The 18,573-nt window shown below is 39.0% G+C and overlaps 2 protein-coding genes across 6 annotated transcripts; one reads left to right on the top strand and one right to left on the bottom strand.

The window, feature by feature from the left end:
• Positions 1–597: 597 nt before the first annotated feature.
• On the top strand, positions 598–9,111 carry tctn3 (tectonic family member 3). 3 transcript variants are annotated; one of them, XM_023341386.1, is made up of 15 exons: positions 604–1,060; positions 1,100–1,324; positions 2,369–2,483; positions 2,919–3,016; positions 3,708–3,826; positions 3,907–4,015; positions 4,346–4,458; positions 4,767–4,808; positions 4,916–4,990; positions 5,062–5,181; positions 5,935–6,036; positions 6,123–6,226; positions 7,246–7,393; positions 8,135–8,269; positions 8,833–9,111. In XM_023341386.1, exons 1-15 carry the CDS (start codon positions 832–834, stop codon positions 9,085–9,087), a joined length of 1,989 nt encoding a protein of 662 aa, XP_023197154.1. In that variant the 5' UTR covers positions 604–831; the 3' UTR covers positions 9,088–9,111. The 3 variants fall into 3 exon arrangements, with proteins under 3 accessions (XP_023197155.1, XP_023197154.1, XP_023197153.1); XM_023341387.1 differs by lacking the exon at positions 1,100–1,324 and having other exon boundaries at positions 598–640; XM_023341385.1 differs by having other exon boundaries at positions 604–1,324.
• Positions 9,090–18,436, bottom strand: mto1 (mitochondrial tRNA translation optimization 1). Of its 3 annotated transcripts, none has more exons than XM_023341382.1 (13): positions 18,325–18,436; positions 16,868–17,070; positions 16,600–16,799; positions 16,152–16,269; positions 15,472–15,770; positions 15,267–15,379; positions 14,335–14,525; positions 13,209–13,339; positions 11,105–11,309; positions 10,404–10,572; positions 10,209–10,318; positions 9,845–10,002; positions 9,090–9,765 (listed from the first exon to the last, which is right to left on the bottom strand). In XM_023341382.1, exons 2-13 carry the CDS (start codon positions 17,064–17,066, stop codon positions 9,595–9,597), a joined length of 2,064 nt encoding a protein of 687 aa, XP_023197150.1. In that variant the 5' UTR covers positions 17,067–17,070; positions 18,325–18,436; the 3' UTR covers positions 9,090–9,594. The 3 variants fall into 3 exon arrangements, with proteins under 3 accessions (XP_023197150.1, XP_023197152.1, XP_023197151.1); XM_023341384.1 differs by having other exon boundaries at positions 18,400–18,421; XM_023341383.1 differs by lacking the exon at positions 18,325–18,436 and adding an exon at positions 18,286–18,303.
• Positions 18,437–18,573: the final 137 nt, after the last annotated feature.

The following is an 18,573-nucleotide window of genomic DNA, read 5'->3' as shown; positions in this document are numbered from 1 at the left end:
GTCCTTCAAATTGAAACCTCCTTTTTACTTGGTCATGTGAGAGTCATGGACCGCATGATCGCAAAATGTTTAATTAAAGCACAGAAGCAATGTTAGCTCTGTTGTTGATTTTTAGCAATGTTAATAGAGACAAGGAAATATATATAATATAAATAATATTGGTATTCCGTCACAGCAACAATATTAGTATAAATATCATCCCAAATGTTGTAATTGGTGCATCACTAGAAATCAGACAGAAGAACTTGGTAGGTACTGCTTAATATTATCTCACTTCGATGTAAAATGGGGGAAGAGTCAGTTTTATTAGGTTTTTTTAAAAAAAACGTCATCAGAGAATTTCTCTCTTTAAACATTGTTGTTAAATATGATCAGATTTTTAACAGTGCCCAAATAAAATGAAACCAATTTTATTGGACAAAGCATCACCATTTAATTTCAGTATTTTGGTTACTTGAGAGGTTTCTTATCTATAAGGTTATTCTCTTGTTTTTTGTTTGTTTTTTCAAATAATGTTTAAGACATAATGCACTCATGATATGTAATGCTTCTTTATTCGTGTTTTACGGTAGCGGTTACGTAAAACGGAAGTTGGGACGACAACTTCCTTGGTAACAAGCAGCTTGCTTGGAGATGCCTGGTTAGCATGTAGCTAAATGTTACTTCGGAGGATATTTTCTGAAATTTCTTAATTACTAATATATGAAACAGAGTGCATGTTTGGCGTTGTGGGTGTAGCGGAAACTAAGCTGTAAAACTAACATTGTTTTTACAGCTGATTTAACTATTTAGCTCCGGATCCGTTCACCGAACCATGTCTCCGCTAGCCAAATGATTATTAGCCGTTTGAATTCACTTCACGTCCTCCTCCTGTGTGGACGTTTGGCTCTCTCGGCCACAGATGTAGGGGTCACTGACTCTACCATCTCCAGCCAAACAACTGGGGGCCCTTTCGGTTCACCCACTCCGGCTTACGGTTCACCCACCCCGACTTACGGGGTGGGTGAACAGACCCACCCCGTAAGTCGGGGTGGGTCCTCTGTGGCCCCCATAACAGAGGGTGTTACGGGGGCTTCCTCTGTGGCCCCCATAACAGAGGGTGTTACGGGGGCTTCCTCTGTGGCCCCCATAACAGAGGGTGTTACGGGGGCTTCCTCTGTGGCCCCCGTAATAGAGGGTGTTACGGGGGCTTCCTCTGTGGCCCCCGTAACAGAGGGTGTTACGGGGGCCACAGAGGAAGCCACTCTTTATCCCACTTTGGGCACAGAAACTCCGTCTCCTACCACCGTCCGAACTCCGATGTCATCACAGGGTGACCCACAGAGTAAGCAGAGCAATTTAGCAGGGATAGTAATTGCTGGTTTGACAGTTCAAGTATGTTTAACATTTTCTATAAATATTTATACTTTTAATATCTTTTTTTTTTGCCCCATTTTATTTATTGGGTAACACTTTATTTGAATGCGTGTGCAAAAGACTGACATGACGCTGTCATGAAAATTAAGGACTCTTCATGAAGGTTTGATTGTGGTCATTCGGTAATTAATAACACTTTTAATGCAAAGTTGACACTTTTAATGGACTGTTAATGCAGATTTTAATGCTACTTTGCTTTTACAATGTAATTATTTACAGAATAATACAAAGTGGACACTTTTAAAGCATCTTTTAGTGCAACCTGCATTAAAATATAATTATTTTTCCCAATGACACTTCATGACAGCAGTCACAAACACAAGACTGCTTCGTGTTCATGACAGGTGATATGTTGTGTTTATGACAGTGTCATGTCAGTTTTATGCACAACCCTTCAAATAAAGTGTAACTGTTAGTTGCATTACATAAAAGGAAGCTAGAAGAAATTTATGTGTAAAGTCATTAATGTTTGAAGTCATTCCAGATTTAATATTAAATACCAAGACACCAAATCTCCCCCCAAAATGCAAGATTTGGTTGTTTTAGTAATATTTATAATCATTTTGTGCCTTTCTGTTGCCATTTATCTTTACTGTTTAGGTTATAATAATAATTTTTGCTTCATTTTAAATCAAAGCAATTTTTCCAAAAGGGAAATTAAGTGTTGCAGCTGCTGTGGGCAGGAAGAATCTCCAGTAGCAGTCGGTCTTGCAGTGACTCTGAAGAAGCCTCTGACTGAACACAGTTCCTCACAGGCCACCATAAATGAAAAGCAACCATTCACACACACCTAACGATGTGTTAGAGAGACCAATTATCCTAACAGTCAAGTGTTTGGATTGTGGTTCACCAGTAATCACTTCTTTCTTCATCAATCATATAGTATGAAAAGTCTCGTATTTGATTTTGACAGCGAATCCCGTGACTAACACTCATCTTTTTGTTTTTGCAGTTTGTCTCTGTGATTTAACTCCTGACTTCTGCGACATCGGCTGCTGCTGTGACACAGCTGATTGTGATGTTGCCAACCTAACCACCGTCTTCACCAGCTGCCCAAAAGAAGACGTGTAGGTTCTCCACACATTCCCTCCCTGTGTGTTACATAAATGCTTTAACCCTCTATGGCATGGCGTTGCCCTCAGGCAACAAACCACATAGCTGTACCTCACATTGCTCCTTTATTTTATGTTTTGGGGGGCATGATTTTTGACATATTTTTGTCCAAAAAATAGTTCTTTTATGAATATAGTTTTTGTTTGATTTGTATTTCATTTCTCATAATCAGTGTAGACAATCTTGGTGTTCTAGACCAATGTTACCCTGAGGCAACAAACCCAAATCTGGTTCCAGGAGGTGTCAGAGTCCGATTTTATGATTGACATGTAATTAGGGACCACCAAGCTCCCAAAGAATGCAGGAAAATATTTCTTCCCCACAAAAATAAAAAGTCATGCCATAGAGGGTTAATGGTTTTTTTAAAAAAATCTGCTTTTTTGATGCAGGAAACAAGTTTGCATCGAAAAATGGCTGATGTTCAGAGCCAACGTGGATCCATCACTCGTCACGGTGACGGACACATTGTTTTGTGTTCAGGCAGCAGGTAAATGGATTAAGTGATTACGGCTGCAAGTAACGATGATTTTAGTCATCGATTATTCCAGTGATTATTTTTTGAAGATTGATCGGATAAAAAATACTGGAATATTTTGCTGATTTTTCCTTTTACCATTTAAGGTTACTTCCTAAAATATTAGAAATGCATTAAAAATACACAAATAGTTACATTTATTTTTAAGTTAGAATATAAACATTTTATTGTTCAAAATGCAAAACAGCTCAGGTCTTTCTGCTTGATTTAAAGTCAATAGAGTGCAGGGTTGGTCTGTTGATTAATTTCTGGATAAACCGTTTGTTAATTGAGCAGCAAGAGGTGATTAATATGAGATAGATGTTTTTCTTTTTACAGAATTTGAACCAGGTGAAGCTAAAACTAGCACTTGAGGAGTTCTGGATAGAGCATATTTATAGAAAAGTTGTTTTTTGATCTTAAATGTGAAATGTATGCATATTTTGTACAGTTTTGGCTTAATTGCTGCTCTGAATATGTTGTTCTTTCAAAAAATTGCTTTTTTGCATCTGGATACTCAAATTTAACAATTAAATAATTATTAAATTAGTTGATGATTATTTCAACAATAGATTAGTCACAATTAATCTGATTGATAGTTTCAGCCCTATAAGAGATAAAGATGTTAACCTGAATTGCTGTTTAAAATGTTTCGATCTTGCAGCAGCAGCAGCAGAGCCGCCGTCTCTTCCTGCTTTGACTCGGTTTCCAGCGACAGGTGATGTCTACCATTTCTCACCTCGAGAACATCCGATCCCAGCATACAGGAGACATTTTCACCAGGTAAATACCTACATTACACAAAGGGAGTACAGGGAACGTGTTTTCTCTTCCTTTTTTTGATAGAGAAAATGTTTTTCTAGGTTGATGATCTTATCCAGACGTGTTGGTACAACTTCTCAGTGCAAGGCTTCCTAAATCAGCCGGCTCCGGGTGCCGCCTCTTCCTTCTGCTTCAACCGTAACCCTGCAAGTAAGTTCACACCGCATGAAAAGTTAAACTGCTGAATCACACAGTGAATCAAATAGACTCAGATGGAAACCTGCCAGATAGCGTTTTATGTTTGGAGTTTAATTAACTTTGAAAACAAATATTACCAAACTTAGTATTTTATCAGAGGACGTCTTTTGTTAAACATGTTGGTTTCTGTGCTTCAACAAATAAAAGATGACCAGGTTTTTAAAATGCACTTTTTATTTCTTTATATATGCAAACGTACCTAAAAAAAGAATATCTTAAAGCAGAGTTTTCTGTGTATGTTGAGTTTTTAATCTCACTGCTGTTTATGTTTGTTTTCTTTAGAGTTTTTGAGATCTACGTCTCTCTCTTGCGCCCGGATGGTGACCTCTCAGTCCTGCACCACCGATCCGGATCTCAGCTCCAGCTCTTACTATTTTAACATGAGTCTCGTAACGGTCAGCAAGTCCAGATGAACTTTTTTTAAAAATATACACACCAGGGCTGGGCGATATGGCTTAAAAATAAAATTTAAGAGTTTGACCTGAATTTAAAATTCAAATAAATAGAAGCTGTAAATCAAAATGGCGGCCCTGGCTGCCTTGACATCACTCTGAACTTTGGAAACTCAAGAAATGCATTGGTGGGAAAAAAAATCCAGGTTTCCAAAAATTTGAATAATATATCAAATTAATTTATTGCCGAGCTTTAATACATACTCCATGTTCTCTTGCATCAGACTGATGCCTGTGTTTTATTGTTACAGGTTCCAACAACTGACACCATGAAAATAACATCAGATCTTTTGGTAAAGAAACACCTGACAGTTTCAGAACCTTTTGTTGTTGTTGTTTGTTTTTCATGATTTTGTGTAAACAAAGATGGCAGTACATTAATAAAGCTGTTTATCTTTAGGTCCCTGTTACACCGCTGTCTGACTGGCCTGCACCTGTCAAGCAAAACGGCTTTTGTTTAAATGTTGTGAAAACGGTGAGTAGGCCCATAAATGTGCTTTTAATCCGTACTGAAGCTTCAAACTCAGCTGTGCTTGTTTCCTGCAGGTACAGTTTTTGGTTTACTACACACCCAAAGGGGAGCTGACGAATGCATCCATCGACTTCACTCTGATTGACGTTCCTCTTCAGCAGCTGGTGCTCCAGACACACTCTGTAGAATTTCAAGTAAATTTTTAATCTTCGTCTCCATTAACCTTAAAGTTCAGCTAATTGGCATTAAGAAAATAAATGTTCTTAATGAAAAAAACGTATGTTTTTCGATAAAAGGTTTTTGTGCTAGGGTGAGGTGGTTTTTCAGTCGTATCGGAAGCATTTCTTTCACGTCACAGGAGTCACGTGATCAATGTTACTAGACATAATCAAGAGTAGACCCTGCTTTGCCTGCTGGAGCGCAGGAAATACGGCGGCCATCTTGGAGCGGTCGTCCGTCCTACTTGGCTAAACCAAATAACAGAAGAAGTCTCGGCACTGCGGGATGTTTTTATTCAAATCGACGGACTTTTGATGAGAGAGGGATAACTTTTCACTATTAGATGGACATGTTGTAGTTTATATTTTGTGATTAGAATGTTTCTGTACTGTATTTAAATCCACCGGCGAAATTCTAGATAATATTTTTTATAGTCTTTGGTGTAATACAGAAAACAACAAAAACAAACCACTCTCCTCCTACTACTTCCTGTCGTCATCTTCAACATTTTCGCCAGTAGTAACGTCATGGTGTTGATCACGTGACTCGTATGACGCGAAAGAAGTCTTTTCATTGCATTTTTGCGAAACCTTTCATCGAAAAGCATGGGTTCTTTTCGAAATTGCCGTGTTTCCATTAAGCGCATTTATTTGTGTAATTTCAGTTCTTGGATATTTTCATGGTTTCTGGAAATGCAGCTTATGATGTCTGTTATGATGCTGTTACAGCGGGACACACCCAGACCCACTTCTGTGAAACCAAAACCACCTGCAGTTGGACTGAGCGAGGGATCTGCTGTCATGGCGCTTATTGACGGAGAAATGCAGCCGGTATCCTTGACAATAAAGTAACTGCTGTGTCAGAAGTTTGATTATTATCGGCATAAATGCATCGTTCTTCCTTGATGGTGGATTAGTTGAAGTCACTTGGCGTGTCAGACGGTGGCAGGTGTTCCTCTGATCCCGGCAGGCTATCGTCCATCCTCTTCACACACAACACCATCAATGGCTGCACATTCAGGTGAGCAGACACCAGGCCCAGTGTAAAATATAGATATTTTTGTGACCCACTGGTGCATTTTGTTGCAGTAAACTTTGGATTGAATATAGACTATATTTATTTCTTTTTTGAACATATTTAGGGTTAGAATTGTAGTAAATTGGTGTCTGCTAATTAATCATTATGTTAGCAATCGATTAATAAAATATTTTGAGAATTGTCATTTAACAATTTAAGCATTTTATATAAAATAAACTGCATTACTTTAGTAAATCTGAACTCCGCCGCTTGAGTTTTGGCTAAAACATATTTACAAACCAACATGGTTTTAATCAGATGGTAAAGAAATTTGGGGATTTGAAATGAAAATTCAAAATGATTTGATTAATTATAATCAAATCATAATGAATTGATTATTGAAATAATCGTCAACTAATTTAGTAATTGATTGTTTATTGAAATATACAGACTGGTTAAAAAAAGATAATTTGCTGAAGAAAAACACATAATCACAGCAGTAATTAGGCAAAAACTACAAAAAACTGTACTTCATTTTATGATTAATCACTTACTAAGTTAGTTAACAATTATTTTGATAATCGATTCATCACAATTAATTTAATTAATCGTTTCAGCCATAGTTGCACTTTATGCTGATATTTTACTTTTCATTTGAAAACCCCAAATTTCTTTTTCTTTAAACAAAATATGCCACTTGAAGTGGCATATTTTATATTGACTACTTTGTTTTCCTGTTTAAAGAAATGTAATTGAATTATTTCCCTCTTTTCAAGTATTTTTAGTATTGTATATAAAAAGCTTAAGTGGTTAATTAAAAAAATTCTGCAGAATCCATAATTTTTCATATTCAATTAATCATCACAATATTTGATTAATTGATTACCAATATAATCATTAGTTGCAGCCTAGCAGACACCAATTTATCCTTATATGTGAAATGGTTTTGTAGGGAGAAAACACCAGTTTTGAACAAACTAAAACCCTAAAAAGTATTTTATTTCCTCTCCTATGCCATCTAGTTCTGAAACTCAGAATTGCACTGAGCTGCGTTCACAGATTTATGAGATCTTCCGAGGATCCACTGCTCCAGAAGAGATCGCCATGAACTCGGGCCTCCAACCGAACTGGACGAGAGTTCTGATACAGGACTGTCAGATCGATCCGCAGGTACGCACCAGTTTGGTATTTTCTAAGAAAATAATTTTGAAAAAATGTCAGCCTCTTGACAAAGCTGGAAGTCAAAACGCATCGGACTTGTAGCTGAAACTGGAGCAAAATGTGTTCAAGTAAACTGGGTTGGGAAAGAAATCCATGCCACACTTTTTAGATTGGTCATAAATTAAAAATAAAGAATCATGTATCATTTTCCTCCTACTTCACTGTCACCAACTACTTTCTGTTGTTTGGTCTTACACAGTCCTTTTAAATAAAAAGTATTCACCCCAGGGGCGCCGTATGGGGGGGGGAATAGAAATATAAACACTAGATAAGCTTCAGTTGTGCTGAATGGTGGAGCAACCAGAAATAACTGATTTGCTATGAAGGCGAGAATGTGATGGGTAAAAAAATCAGAGGGCATAACAGAAAATTGTTAAATGTTATATAAAAATACACGGTGTCAGTAAGCACAGTTGATTTTGAGAGCTGTCTAAGTTTAATAATGTGAGGAAACCTGAATGATCAAATAAAAAGTGTTTTTTTTAAAAACAAAAAATGTAGGACTTCTTGTTATGGAAAGAGTTGGCCCTCTTGACACTGGCTTTTAAGAAAATGTCCGCTTATCAATTAATCGTTAGTCAATTGAGATCAATCAATCAACTTCAGATTAACTCAGGTGATCTCTATTCCACTCATTGTGAGGCTGCCGTTGTATCACAATTATTGTAACATTTTCTCCTCTTTCTACAGGAGTCATGTGAATCTGGCTGCAACCTTCCTCTCTCTTTCTCCATCCAAATTGTTTGGGCTCGTCAGGGATTCATCGAGGTTCCTCAGAACCACATCCTGGGAGCCAAATTTCTCTTCCGCTGTCAAAAAGTCCAGGTGCAGAAACTCGCTTGTCCTAAAAACTACGATAGCATATCATGGCTATTGGAGATTAAAAAGGAGTACATTTCCACCAAAAAGCTTAGAAACATTTAGATTAATCTTAGAAATGTCATAAAAAATGAGAAAATTTCTGAGCTCCAAGCTGAAAATGTGCACACAAAATTTTTTTTTTACATTAATCTGAAAATTTCTAGAAAAAATGTGGGAATTTAAAATTTCCAAAAGTCAAAAATTTAACTTTGAAAGTCAGAAATTTTTCTTTTTCTTTAGAAAATTTCTGAGATTAATGTCAAAATTTCTGAGTTTAGAAATTTTAAAATTTTTGACTTCTGAACTCAGAAAAGTTTCAGAAGTTGAACACTTTTAACTTTTGAAACTAAGATATTTTTAAAATTCTTATTTAGAAATTTTCTAAGATTAATTTTAAAATTTCTGAATTTTCTTGGCAGAAATGTAGTTTGTTTTTCTGTCTACAATGGCCCTTATATGCCATTGTATAAGACACTGTAAAACATTGACTTTTTGGATCATTTTATCTGTATTTGTCTTTTCTCTAGTGTCCGTTATCATCTCCTCTCACCCTGACGGCCAAAGCCACGTTCGTAGAAACCACAGTTTACCCAGAAGCCCCCAGAGGGGTTCCTCAGCCTCACTGGAGGTTTCCGTTCGGCTTCTTTACGCGAGGCGCCGCGGAGCTGGACGGCCATCTTGATACGAGCGGCTGCGGCGCTGAGAAGGTCACATGGAGTTTAATGGTGTTCCCACTGTTGCTGCTATCAGAGTTAGGATTCCTCACGTTACAGAAACTTTGAAATAACATAGAAATTTTTTAATTGTGCAGCTATTTTTCAAAAATAAAACACTATTTTACACAACAAATGCACAGAAGAGGATTAGGGCCAATGGAAAAGAATTCAGGCTTTAATCCCTCAGATTAAAGTCTGAATTCTGACTTTAATCTCAGAATTCTGACTTTTATTTCTGAATTCTGTTTTTTCTCAGAATCAGAAATGTTTAAATTGTTTATGCACAATAAGGCAAATCTAGTCTCAAAACTCAAATCTACCAAATATGTTTGGGACATTTTGGGCTTAAAATTCTGATTTACAAATCGCCTAACGAGGAAGAAACAGTTGTATAATTATTCATTTACTAACACCCAAGAACATTTGGTTATTTATTTGGATTTCAATCAGTCAGAATTTTGCTATTAAAGTCTGAATTTTATTACATATTTCCTCGTCCTTCTGAATGAAAGTCTTGTATTTTTTTCTTATCTTCCCAGAATAAATATTTTTTCTTTACATTCTCAGTCTCTCTTATTGAGGTAAAGATGCATTTCTTTTGCACGGCTCCTCTCCTCTTTCCTCCTCGTTGTCCGCTTGCTTTCCGCTCATCATGCTCTCCTGTCTCCTTGTAAGGACAACGTACTTGAAGAGATTGGCGATCGCCGCAGGAGTCATGCCTTCCAGACGGGTAGCAGCTCCCAGCTGGCCGGCAGACACAGCAACAAGTTACGAAGAGAATTAACTTCTTTATGTCACAAAACGCAGTAAAATTCAGACTCACGGTAGTCGGTCGAAATCTGTCGAGGATTTCCCTGACTTCCTGCGACAGAGACACGGACAGAGTGAAGTAGTCGATGTCCTGCGGCAGAGACATGTTCTCCTCGCTCTGAATCTTCTTGATCTCGCTCTTGTTTTGGTCGCAGTGAGGCTTGTACACGGCTGCATGACAGACGAGAGTCAAGATCATTTAATGTTCGAACCTGAAGAAAATTATTTCCTACGAGGGAGTGGTTGGGCCACACCAAGAAAAAATGAAATTACGAGAAAGTCACTAGAATTACGAGAATAAACTTGAAATATCCTGTGTCCCTGGGTTTACAGTGAGATCGTCTTCTTAACGTGGAATGCCAGAAGTCAGGTTTTACCCTCTATTTTGAGTCTTTGTGAGAACTCCATGTATGGTGCAAGGGACTCAGGAAAGACAGAAGCCAACATTTCAAAGGAGACGTCTTTGTACTGCAGCAGGTCCATCCCGCTGGAAAGAAAAGAAACCAGAACCAAAAATAAACTGGGGATGTTACCGAAACCTTTGTAGTTTTGGTTGAACCGACGGGACTCACCTGAGCGCCTGGTTCTTGTTCTCGCTCATGCTGATTCCCGGCAGCTTCTTCTTCCAGCTGGTTGAGGACATTGTGAGAGCCTGGAGGGCGGCTATTGCGTTCTGGAGACTGCAACGCACCCTAACTGCCTCATGGTGGCGCACAGCCGAGACGCATCCCAGCTCAAACCCTGATGGAGACGCAGAACAAGATGTTGTTCAGAGCTGCCGATAAATCGATTCTCTCCATCAGTCAGACTTTTGGATTTTAAAGATTTAACTTTTGGGAAATCTGGATTTTTTTTGTCTTGCCAGAATGAGTCTTAATTAACTTATTCTCGCAATAAAGTCTGACTCTGGCAATACTATTGTCTGATTAAAGTCATATTACTAGGATAAAGTAGTATAATAGCTGAAATATTACCAGCATAAAGTCTTAATATTACTAGAATAAAGCCGTAAAATTACAAGAATATAATTATAAGCCAGAGTCATAATATTACAAAAACCAAAATGTTCATAGCCTGGTCCTAATGCTCCGTCATAGGCCTACAACTCGCAGAATGGATGATTAAAATGAAACTCACTTTTTGTAAATATTTTTCTGTAATTTCTTTTTTGGAAAAAAAAAAGGCAAAAAAATAATCGACTTATTTTTAAGCCATGTCGCCGGGCTCTAGCTGGCGCTTTATTAAGGAAACCAAGTCAGATGCGGAGGGCTACCTTTCATCGTAAGGCGGAGGTCAGCGTTGTCCGGCCTCAGAGAAGTCCGAAACTCCGCCCGGCTGGTGAACATGCGGTACGGTTCGGTAACTCCTCGACTCACCAGGTCATCAACGAGGACCCCGATGTAGCTCTCCGTCCGAGACAGCGCCGCCGGAGGCTGTGAAAGGGCGCGGCGGGCGGCGTTCACTCCCGCCCACAGCCCCTGTACAGAAGACCAACGGAGAAACATGATTCCTCTTCTCTTCCTGTCTGATCGCTACGGTTAAACACAAAATCATTCATTAACTCTAGCTAGGTTGGATGCTAGCTAGGTAACTGACTTACTATTTATTTTCAATTAATGGTTTATTAGATTAAAATTAGATCCGATCGATTAGCTAATGGCGTCCGTTAAACCTTCCTTTGGTGTTGTAGTTTGGCTGCCATCCAGCAGAGGGCCCTGTTGGTCATCCTGACGCGCAGGATCACCAACACGAATGATACAGGACTTCAAGATGGCGGACACACCAGAACGGGAACGCTCCAAACAAAGTCACGGGTGGGATCAAAAATGAACTGTATGCGTTTCTATTTTAAAACATAAGCACTCGACAAACTCTTTTAAGTTATTTAGAAATTGAAACCATCTGCAAGAACCTTATGTTATCAACAGCGCTCATTCAGCCGTTCTTAATGGCGGAGCGAGTCAATATCATTAAAAAATTACTGATTGGTTTAGCTACAAAAGCAGGAGATATATTGGAGCAAAATTATAACAATCGATAACATGTATCCCTATTCATAGCAGATATGGGTTTGAAGTAATTCTTGTTCTGATTTTAAGCGATTATAATAAGGACTTCATTCTGAATATTTTTCCAAGGTATTCTGTTACTTGGAAATTCCACATTTCCAACCATTGACTACGGTGGCCGACAGGTGCAAATGCGCAGCAAAAGAGAAAACATGCAAACAAAAAAGAAGACACCCCCGAATGAAATGCAGCAAATAAAAAGAGAGACGCAAACACCCCCGAATGAAATGCAGCAAATAAAAAGAGAGACGCAAACACCCCCGAATGAAATGCAGCAAATAAAAAGAGAGACGCAAACACCCCCGAATGAAATGCAGCAAATAAAAAGAGAGACGCAAACACCCCCGAATGAAATGCAGCAAACAAAAAGTGTTGAAAACGGAAGTGCTCCAGACCACTAGGGGGAGTCAAAGAAAATAGTATTCATTTCTATGGGACCAGATGCAAGATTCTTCTTCTTCTTCTTCTTGGTATTTATTGGCGGTTGGCAACAAACTTACAGTAGCATTACCGCCACTTACCAGTATGGAGTGTGGTTCGAGATGGTCTATAAACTTTCACTTTCTACCTTTTCCCTCCATTAACTCCTGATTAAACATACCCCCACACATACACACCTGCTTATATTATCCAACTTGCTTATAACTTTATATACCCCTCTTTGATATTCTTTACACATTCACACCCAACTTGCTCTACTCATATCCTATGAAATAGCTTTGTTTTTTTAAGATACCGAATAATTATTTGAATATGTCTACTCCCGAAATCTCTCCTCAAAAATTCTATTAAATTAAACCTTTCTTTAATACCTACACACTCTCTCAGCATGCATCTTCTCTCTTCTTCATACTTACAACACTCTAAAATAACATGCTCTATTGTTTCAGACTTCTCACAATAATCACACTTTCCAGATGCAAGATTCAGAGAGATACCTTTACTTTCTTTCAAATTTCTTTCTCTGAATCTTGCATCTGGTCCCATAGAAATGAATACTATTTTCTTTGACTCCCCCTAGTGGTCTGGAGCACTTCCGTTTTCAACACTTTTTGTTTGCTGCATTTCATTCGGGGGTGTTTGCGTCTCTCTTTTTATTTGCTGCATTTCATTCGGGGGTGTTTGCGTCTCTCTTTTTATTTGCTGCATTTCATTCGGGGGTGTCTTCTTTTTTGTTCGCATGTTTTCTCTTTTGCTGCGCATTTGCACCTGTCGGCCACCGTAATTGACAGTTTGCTGAGGATTTAATTAAAAAGATTATGCAGCTCTATCCAAAGCCGTAAGTTATTTTTGAGCTTCCGGAATCACCTGTGCAGCTGCCTCTTCGTAACCCGTCGTCCCGTTGATCTGGCCGGCCAGAAAAAGTCCCTGCGTGTTTTTCACCTGCAGCGCGGGACTCAGCTGGGTGGGACAGACATAGTCATACTGCACACCATACCCTGCAGAGAGCGGGAGGTTTGTACGGGGAAAAAAAACAAGCAGCTGCGTTTGCATTAACCATAAAATTTCACAAAATTGGAATTATGAAAATAAATTAGTTTGATGAAAAGACAATTTAAAAAAAACACGTTTTTGATAAAAAAAAATATATATAAAAGGTTTTGCCTAGGTTATTTGCTGTATTAAAATTGGCGTATTTCACAAAACTGCAATGGAAGCACTTATTTTGCATCATACAGAATATGTGATCAATAATCGGATGATGATACTGTGGCAGAAAAGACTAGGAGGCTGATGGCGCAGCAGGTTTTTTTTAATGATTTAACTGTGAAATAATGTATTCATATATATAGAGAAGGATAAGGACCACACAAAAATAACTTTAATTTCAGAATTTAGACCTTTTTTTTTTCAGAATTTTGACTTTAATCTTAAAATTTTGGCTGTAATCGCAGAATTCTGACATTTTTCTTGGAATTCAGATTTTTTCTTTCTTCTCAGAATGTAGACTCCTTCCCTAAGAATTGTGACCTTAACCAGAATTTAGAATTTATTTCCTGAGAAATTTAACTTTAAACAAAGAATTTTGATTATATTTCCAGAATGCAGACAATAATCTCAGAATATTATCTGGCTAATCTAAGAATTCTAATTTTAATTTCAGAATTCTGACCTTTTTCTTTCCTCAGAATTTTGACTTTAATCTCACAATTATGCAGAATTTCGACTTTTTTCTCTGAATTCTGACTTTAGTCTTCTGAGATTAAATTTCTGTGTTTAAAGTCAGTGGTCCTAATCCTCCTCTGAACACGTTTGATTTTAATTGTGTTCCTTATTTCATGGAATCACTGAAGACTGTTTTTTGTAAAATTGTGTGCGTTTTTTAACATTAGTGGAATATCGACAAAGTTTTACATATATTTTTAATGGAGATGCATCTACTGATGGCGTCCATTTCCAGCTCTGGGTCAGGTTTTCCAGGTTTTCTGCATACCTGGAGTGTGGATCTCTGCTCTGTGCAAAGGAGGGATTTCTCTGATGAGGCGCAGCTGCACGTCAGGAGGCATGGTCATGGATAGACCCTGTGGGTACAAGAGGTCAGAGGTCAACCCCTCAGGCTCCAGCCACACCTGGTGACTTCTTCCTGGAAAGCGCAGCACCCTGGACTCAATGGAGGGGCAATATCTGTGAGAGAAAAACACAGAGATTAAATGTTTCTGCTTCAGTTCAACTGGATCAAAAATCAGCAGGAGGCTGAAAACAAATTTACAATTCCAACCGATAAATATTAGAAATATCCTTATTTACAAAATAAACATACCTTGTGCCTCTATCAAGGGGGCCGCTAATCACAAGATACATTTTACAATTCTGTTCCTTTCTGTTTTTAAGCTGCAGTTCTACAATATAAACAACAGAAGCTCTTATCAAAATAAAAGCATTAAGTCAAAAACCGGAAGTTCGTCATATATTATACAAAATAAAACAAAGTAAATGCAATAAGTGCTAAAAGGGAATAGAACAAATAAGGAGCTTCATTTGGGATTATTTACAGAAAGAATTGAAGAAGAAAGGAAGAAAAAGAAGGAATGATAGAAAGAAAGGAGGAAGGGAAAATGAAAGGAAAAAGCAAAGAAGAAAGAAGGAAAGGGACAAAGGAAGGATAAAGAAAAGATTGAAAGGAAAAAGAAGGAAGGAATAAAACTAAGGCAAAGATGGAGAGAAAAAGAAAAGAGTAAGGAAGCAAGGGGAGAAGAAAACAAGAAAGGAAAAGAAGGAAGGATAAATAATAAATACACAGATGATAATGCACAACGAGGGATTGATGACTAGAAAAACAGTGGTGGCAGCATAATGCTGTGTGAGTGAAAGCTGCTCAGAGTGACAGTTGGGGGTGCAAATACGTTTTTGGTGAACTCTGTGTACCTGGGTCCTTTGGCGTCCTGCTGGATGTGGCAGTTCAGGTGGAGGCTCTCCCTCACCACTCTCTCTACACCTGGAGTCGTGTAGGTCAGGTAACACGGCAGCTGCTCCGCCGGCTACAGAAGTTTCAAGATAAAAGCATCTGCAGTGATTATGGTGAAAATGTGCCGATGGACCCAACCGAGTCAGAACCAATCCCGTACTGGACCTTGCAGCGGGTGTGAGTATTCATGAAGCTGAAAGGCGTCGGCTGGCGGTCCGGCGGGTGGAGTTTAGTCAGGGAAAGGTCCACTGAGTCTTTTAAAAGTCTGGGTGGGGTTCCGGTCCTCAGCCTGCCCACTCTCAGACCCAGCCGGTCCCTCAACGTATGGGTCAGGCCAGAACTCGACGGGGCGTCTCCCATCCGGCCTCCGGGGGACAAGGTCTGTCCCACAAAGAGCGAGCCGGACAGGAAGGTACCGGTGGTCAGAACCACGGAGGAGGCAGAGATCAGCTGGCTGCCATTGGCTGATGGAGGGATTAAGAAACCATGGTGACAAAATCTGACCTGAGATTATACAACTGACAATTTATATGATAGAGAACAAAGTTAGTCTAGATTTTAAAACAAATTCATGTTGAAGGGATCCAGGATTCAGGTCAACATTGTATGTATGTATGTATGTGTGTGTGTGTGTGTGTGTGTGTGTGTGCGTGCCTATCTGTCTGGAGGAGAAGGAAAGAAGGAAGGAAGGAAAGAGTCAAGTTCAACACTGTCTTCTTTCCCCGTTTATTCTGCCAGGCCCGTTCCCTTGGTTGTGGTTTCGCTGGATGGGAGTTGGGGACAGTGGGAGAGAGGAAGGAAGGAAGGACTCCCTGAATAAAATGTGGAAAATGACTGATGCATACCGAGCCGTATCCCGGCGACTCTGTGGCGTCCAGGTTCTGCAGGGTTCGGATCCGACACCAGCAGCTCCTCCACTGAACCCTCCAGAACCTTCAGCCTGGGAGTGGACAGCAGCTCTGCCTGCAGGTAGAACAACTGGATCTGAGATTAAAAGATTTCACAAACATAAAAGAACCAAAGCAACACTCCAGGTATGTTTTTGATGAGAGATTATAACATAATGTAAAGCTCAAGAAAGTAAATTTTACATAAAAAGAAAAAAATTATTTTTGCACCACCCCCCAAAATTGTGGGGTTACAGCCCCTATAACCTCTTTCTAACGTCTGGCCCAGCATATATATATATATATATATATATATATATATATATATATATATATATATATATATATATATATACAGTATATATGTGTGTGTGTGTGTGTGTGTGTGTGTGTGTGGGTGGCGAACCTGAATGAACTCTCGGTAGCGCTGCCGGTCCAACTGGGCTCTCGGCCCCCACACGGCGGGGCCTTTGCTACGATTCAGGACGGAGAAGTGAATCCCCGCCCAGTCTCCAGCTCGACCACAGAGCCCATCCAGAGCGTCTACCTCCCTCACCAGGTGACCCTTACCTATGCCGCCCAGGGACGGGTTGCAGGACAGCGCTCCTGTGAGGAAGTAGGCACAGTGAGATCTCTAAATGTTCACCCAGTCTCAATAAACTCATTCTTCGTACCGATTGTTTGTATTTTCTGTGTGACCAGGAGGGTCTCTGCCCCGATTCGGGCCGCTGCAGCCGCTGCCTCGGTTCCTGCGTGGCCCCCACCCACCACGATGACATCATACCGCTGTCTGGAGAGCTGACTGGCTCTCCTGGAAACCAGGAACGAGACGCTCTGCACTGGGGGCAGCTTCTTCGTCAACATGTGAGACATACACCTATCAAAGAGTTGCAGTTTTAAAGGTGACCTGTTATGCTTTCTTGAACAGATTAGGATCAGCCTGTAGTCTCTTATTTAAGCAAATAACCCAACTCAATGTTTACATTCGCAAATGAAAATGGCTGTAAAAAGATGCACAATTATACAAGCCTACATCTTTGAAAAGCAGAAGTGAAGCTTCCTGCACAACCAACAAGAATGCAGCAAGTGGTTTCTGGTCGGTAAGTCAACAAAAAAAAAAAACACTTGTGTTTTCCAGCAGCCATTGTACAGTCCTTACAGCGGTAAGACCAGCTGACCAAACATGCTGGAGCTCAGCCTGCGTCGTTAGGTGACAGGCTGGGGTTGCTAGGTAATGGTACAGTTCTGACTGGGACTTAAAAATTGGGAGGTTTTTGAAACAACTCATTTTCCGGACACCAAAAAACATTAACATATTGTCAAAAGAACATCTGGATGTTATTTTAAGTGCTTGGGTTGTTTTTAGAAGCAGTAGAGACTATGCAATGAGAATACTTTTTTTTTTTTTTCAAAAGTTAGTTTGCACTTTTAATACAAAACGCTAACATATGACATTCTATTTTTTTGTAAAGTATTACATATTTGACTGGTAATGTTTCTATCAACATTTATAAGTGAAGTGAGGAAAAATTGTTGATACACAATGCTGAATTTTTTATGTCTATGTGTGTCCAGATTATACTTCAATAACCTGGGAAATACAAGATCATTATACTATTTCTAGAAGAGCTAAAAAAAGAAAAAGCAGAACAAAAGAATTCTGAGATTTGAATTCAGAAATCAAAGACAGAATTCAGACTTTTTTTCTCTGTATTCTGAGATAAAAAGCCAGAATTCTGTCTTCTTGAATGCTGAGATTAATGTCCGAATACTTTAATTTCAGAATTCATAATTTTTTTCCCCAGAAGTTTGACTATTTCAAACCATCTTGGAATTCTGATATATAGTCAGAATTCATTTTTTTAGTGCTCTAATCCACTTCCGTATGTAACCTTTAAATTAAAAGTGGATGTACATTTCTAGTAAATCCTACAAACAGAATCAATAAATAGTGAATTGGAGCCACAATATCAGCACTTTGTTGGTACAAAGCGCACATACATACAACTAGTGTTGGTAACTCGCTTCCATATTTTGTAACTTTAAGAACATCCACAACTAACATTCACTATTAAGCGTTACAGCTACTTACAGTTAGCCAACCAGAAAATAAAATCGTTGCTATGCTTACTGTATAACTTTAATCCAACAGAAACGAAGACCAAATCAGAAAAAAAAGGCTTCTTTAATGTGACACTGCAGCTACCTTACGCAAATGCTCTGTACGGAGGCTGCCATGCTGTTTGGAGCACAGCGCCGTAATACATGCCGTATAGGCGCACGCACAATTTTTTTGTGTCTATGACTTCGTATCATTTGAAATCTATTCAAAATTTATTCTTGAAGTTAGAGAAATTGAGTAAAGAAGCTGCAACTTAAC

Source organism: Xiphophorus maculatus, chromosome 10 (assembly GCF_002775205.1).
Source record: "Xiphophorus maculatus strain JP 163 A chromosome 10, X_maculatus-5.0-male, whole genome shotgun sequence".
NCBI lineage: Eukaryota > Metazoa > Chordata > Actinopteri > Cyprinodontiformes > Poeciliidae > Xiphophorus > Xiphophorus maculatus.
This window is presented reverse-complemented; position numbering and strand designations above follow the sequence as displayed.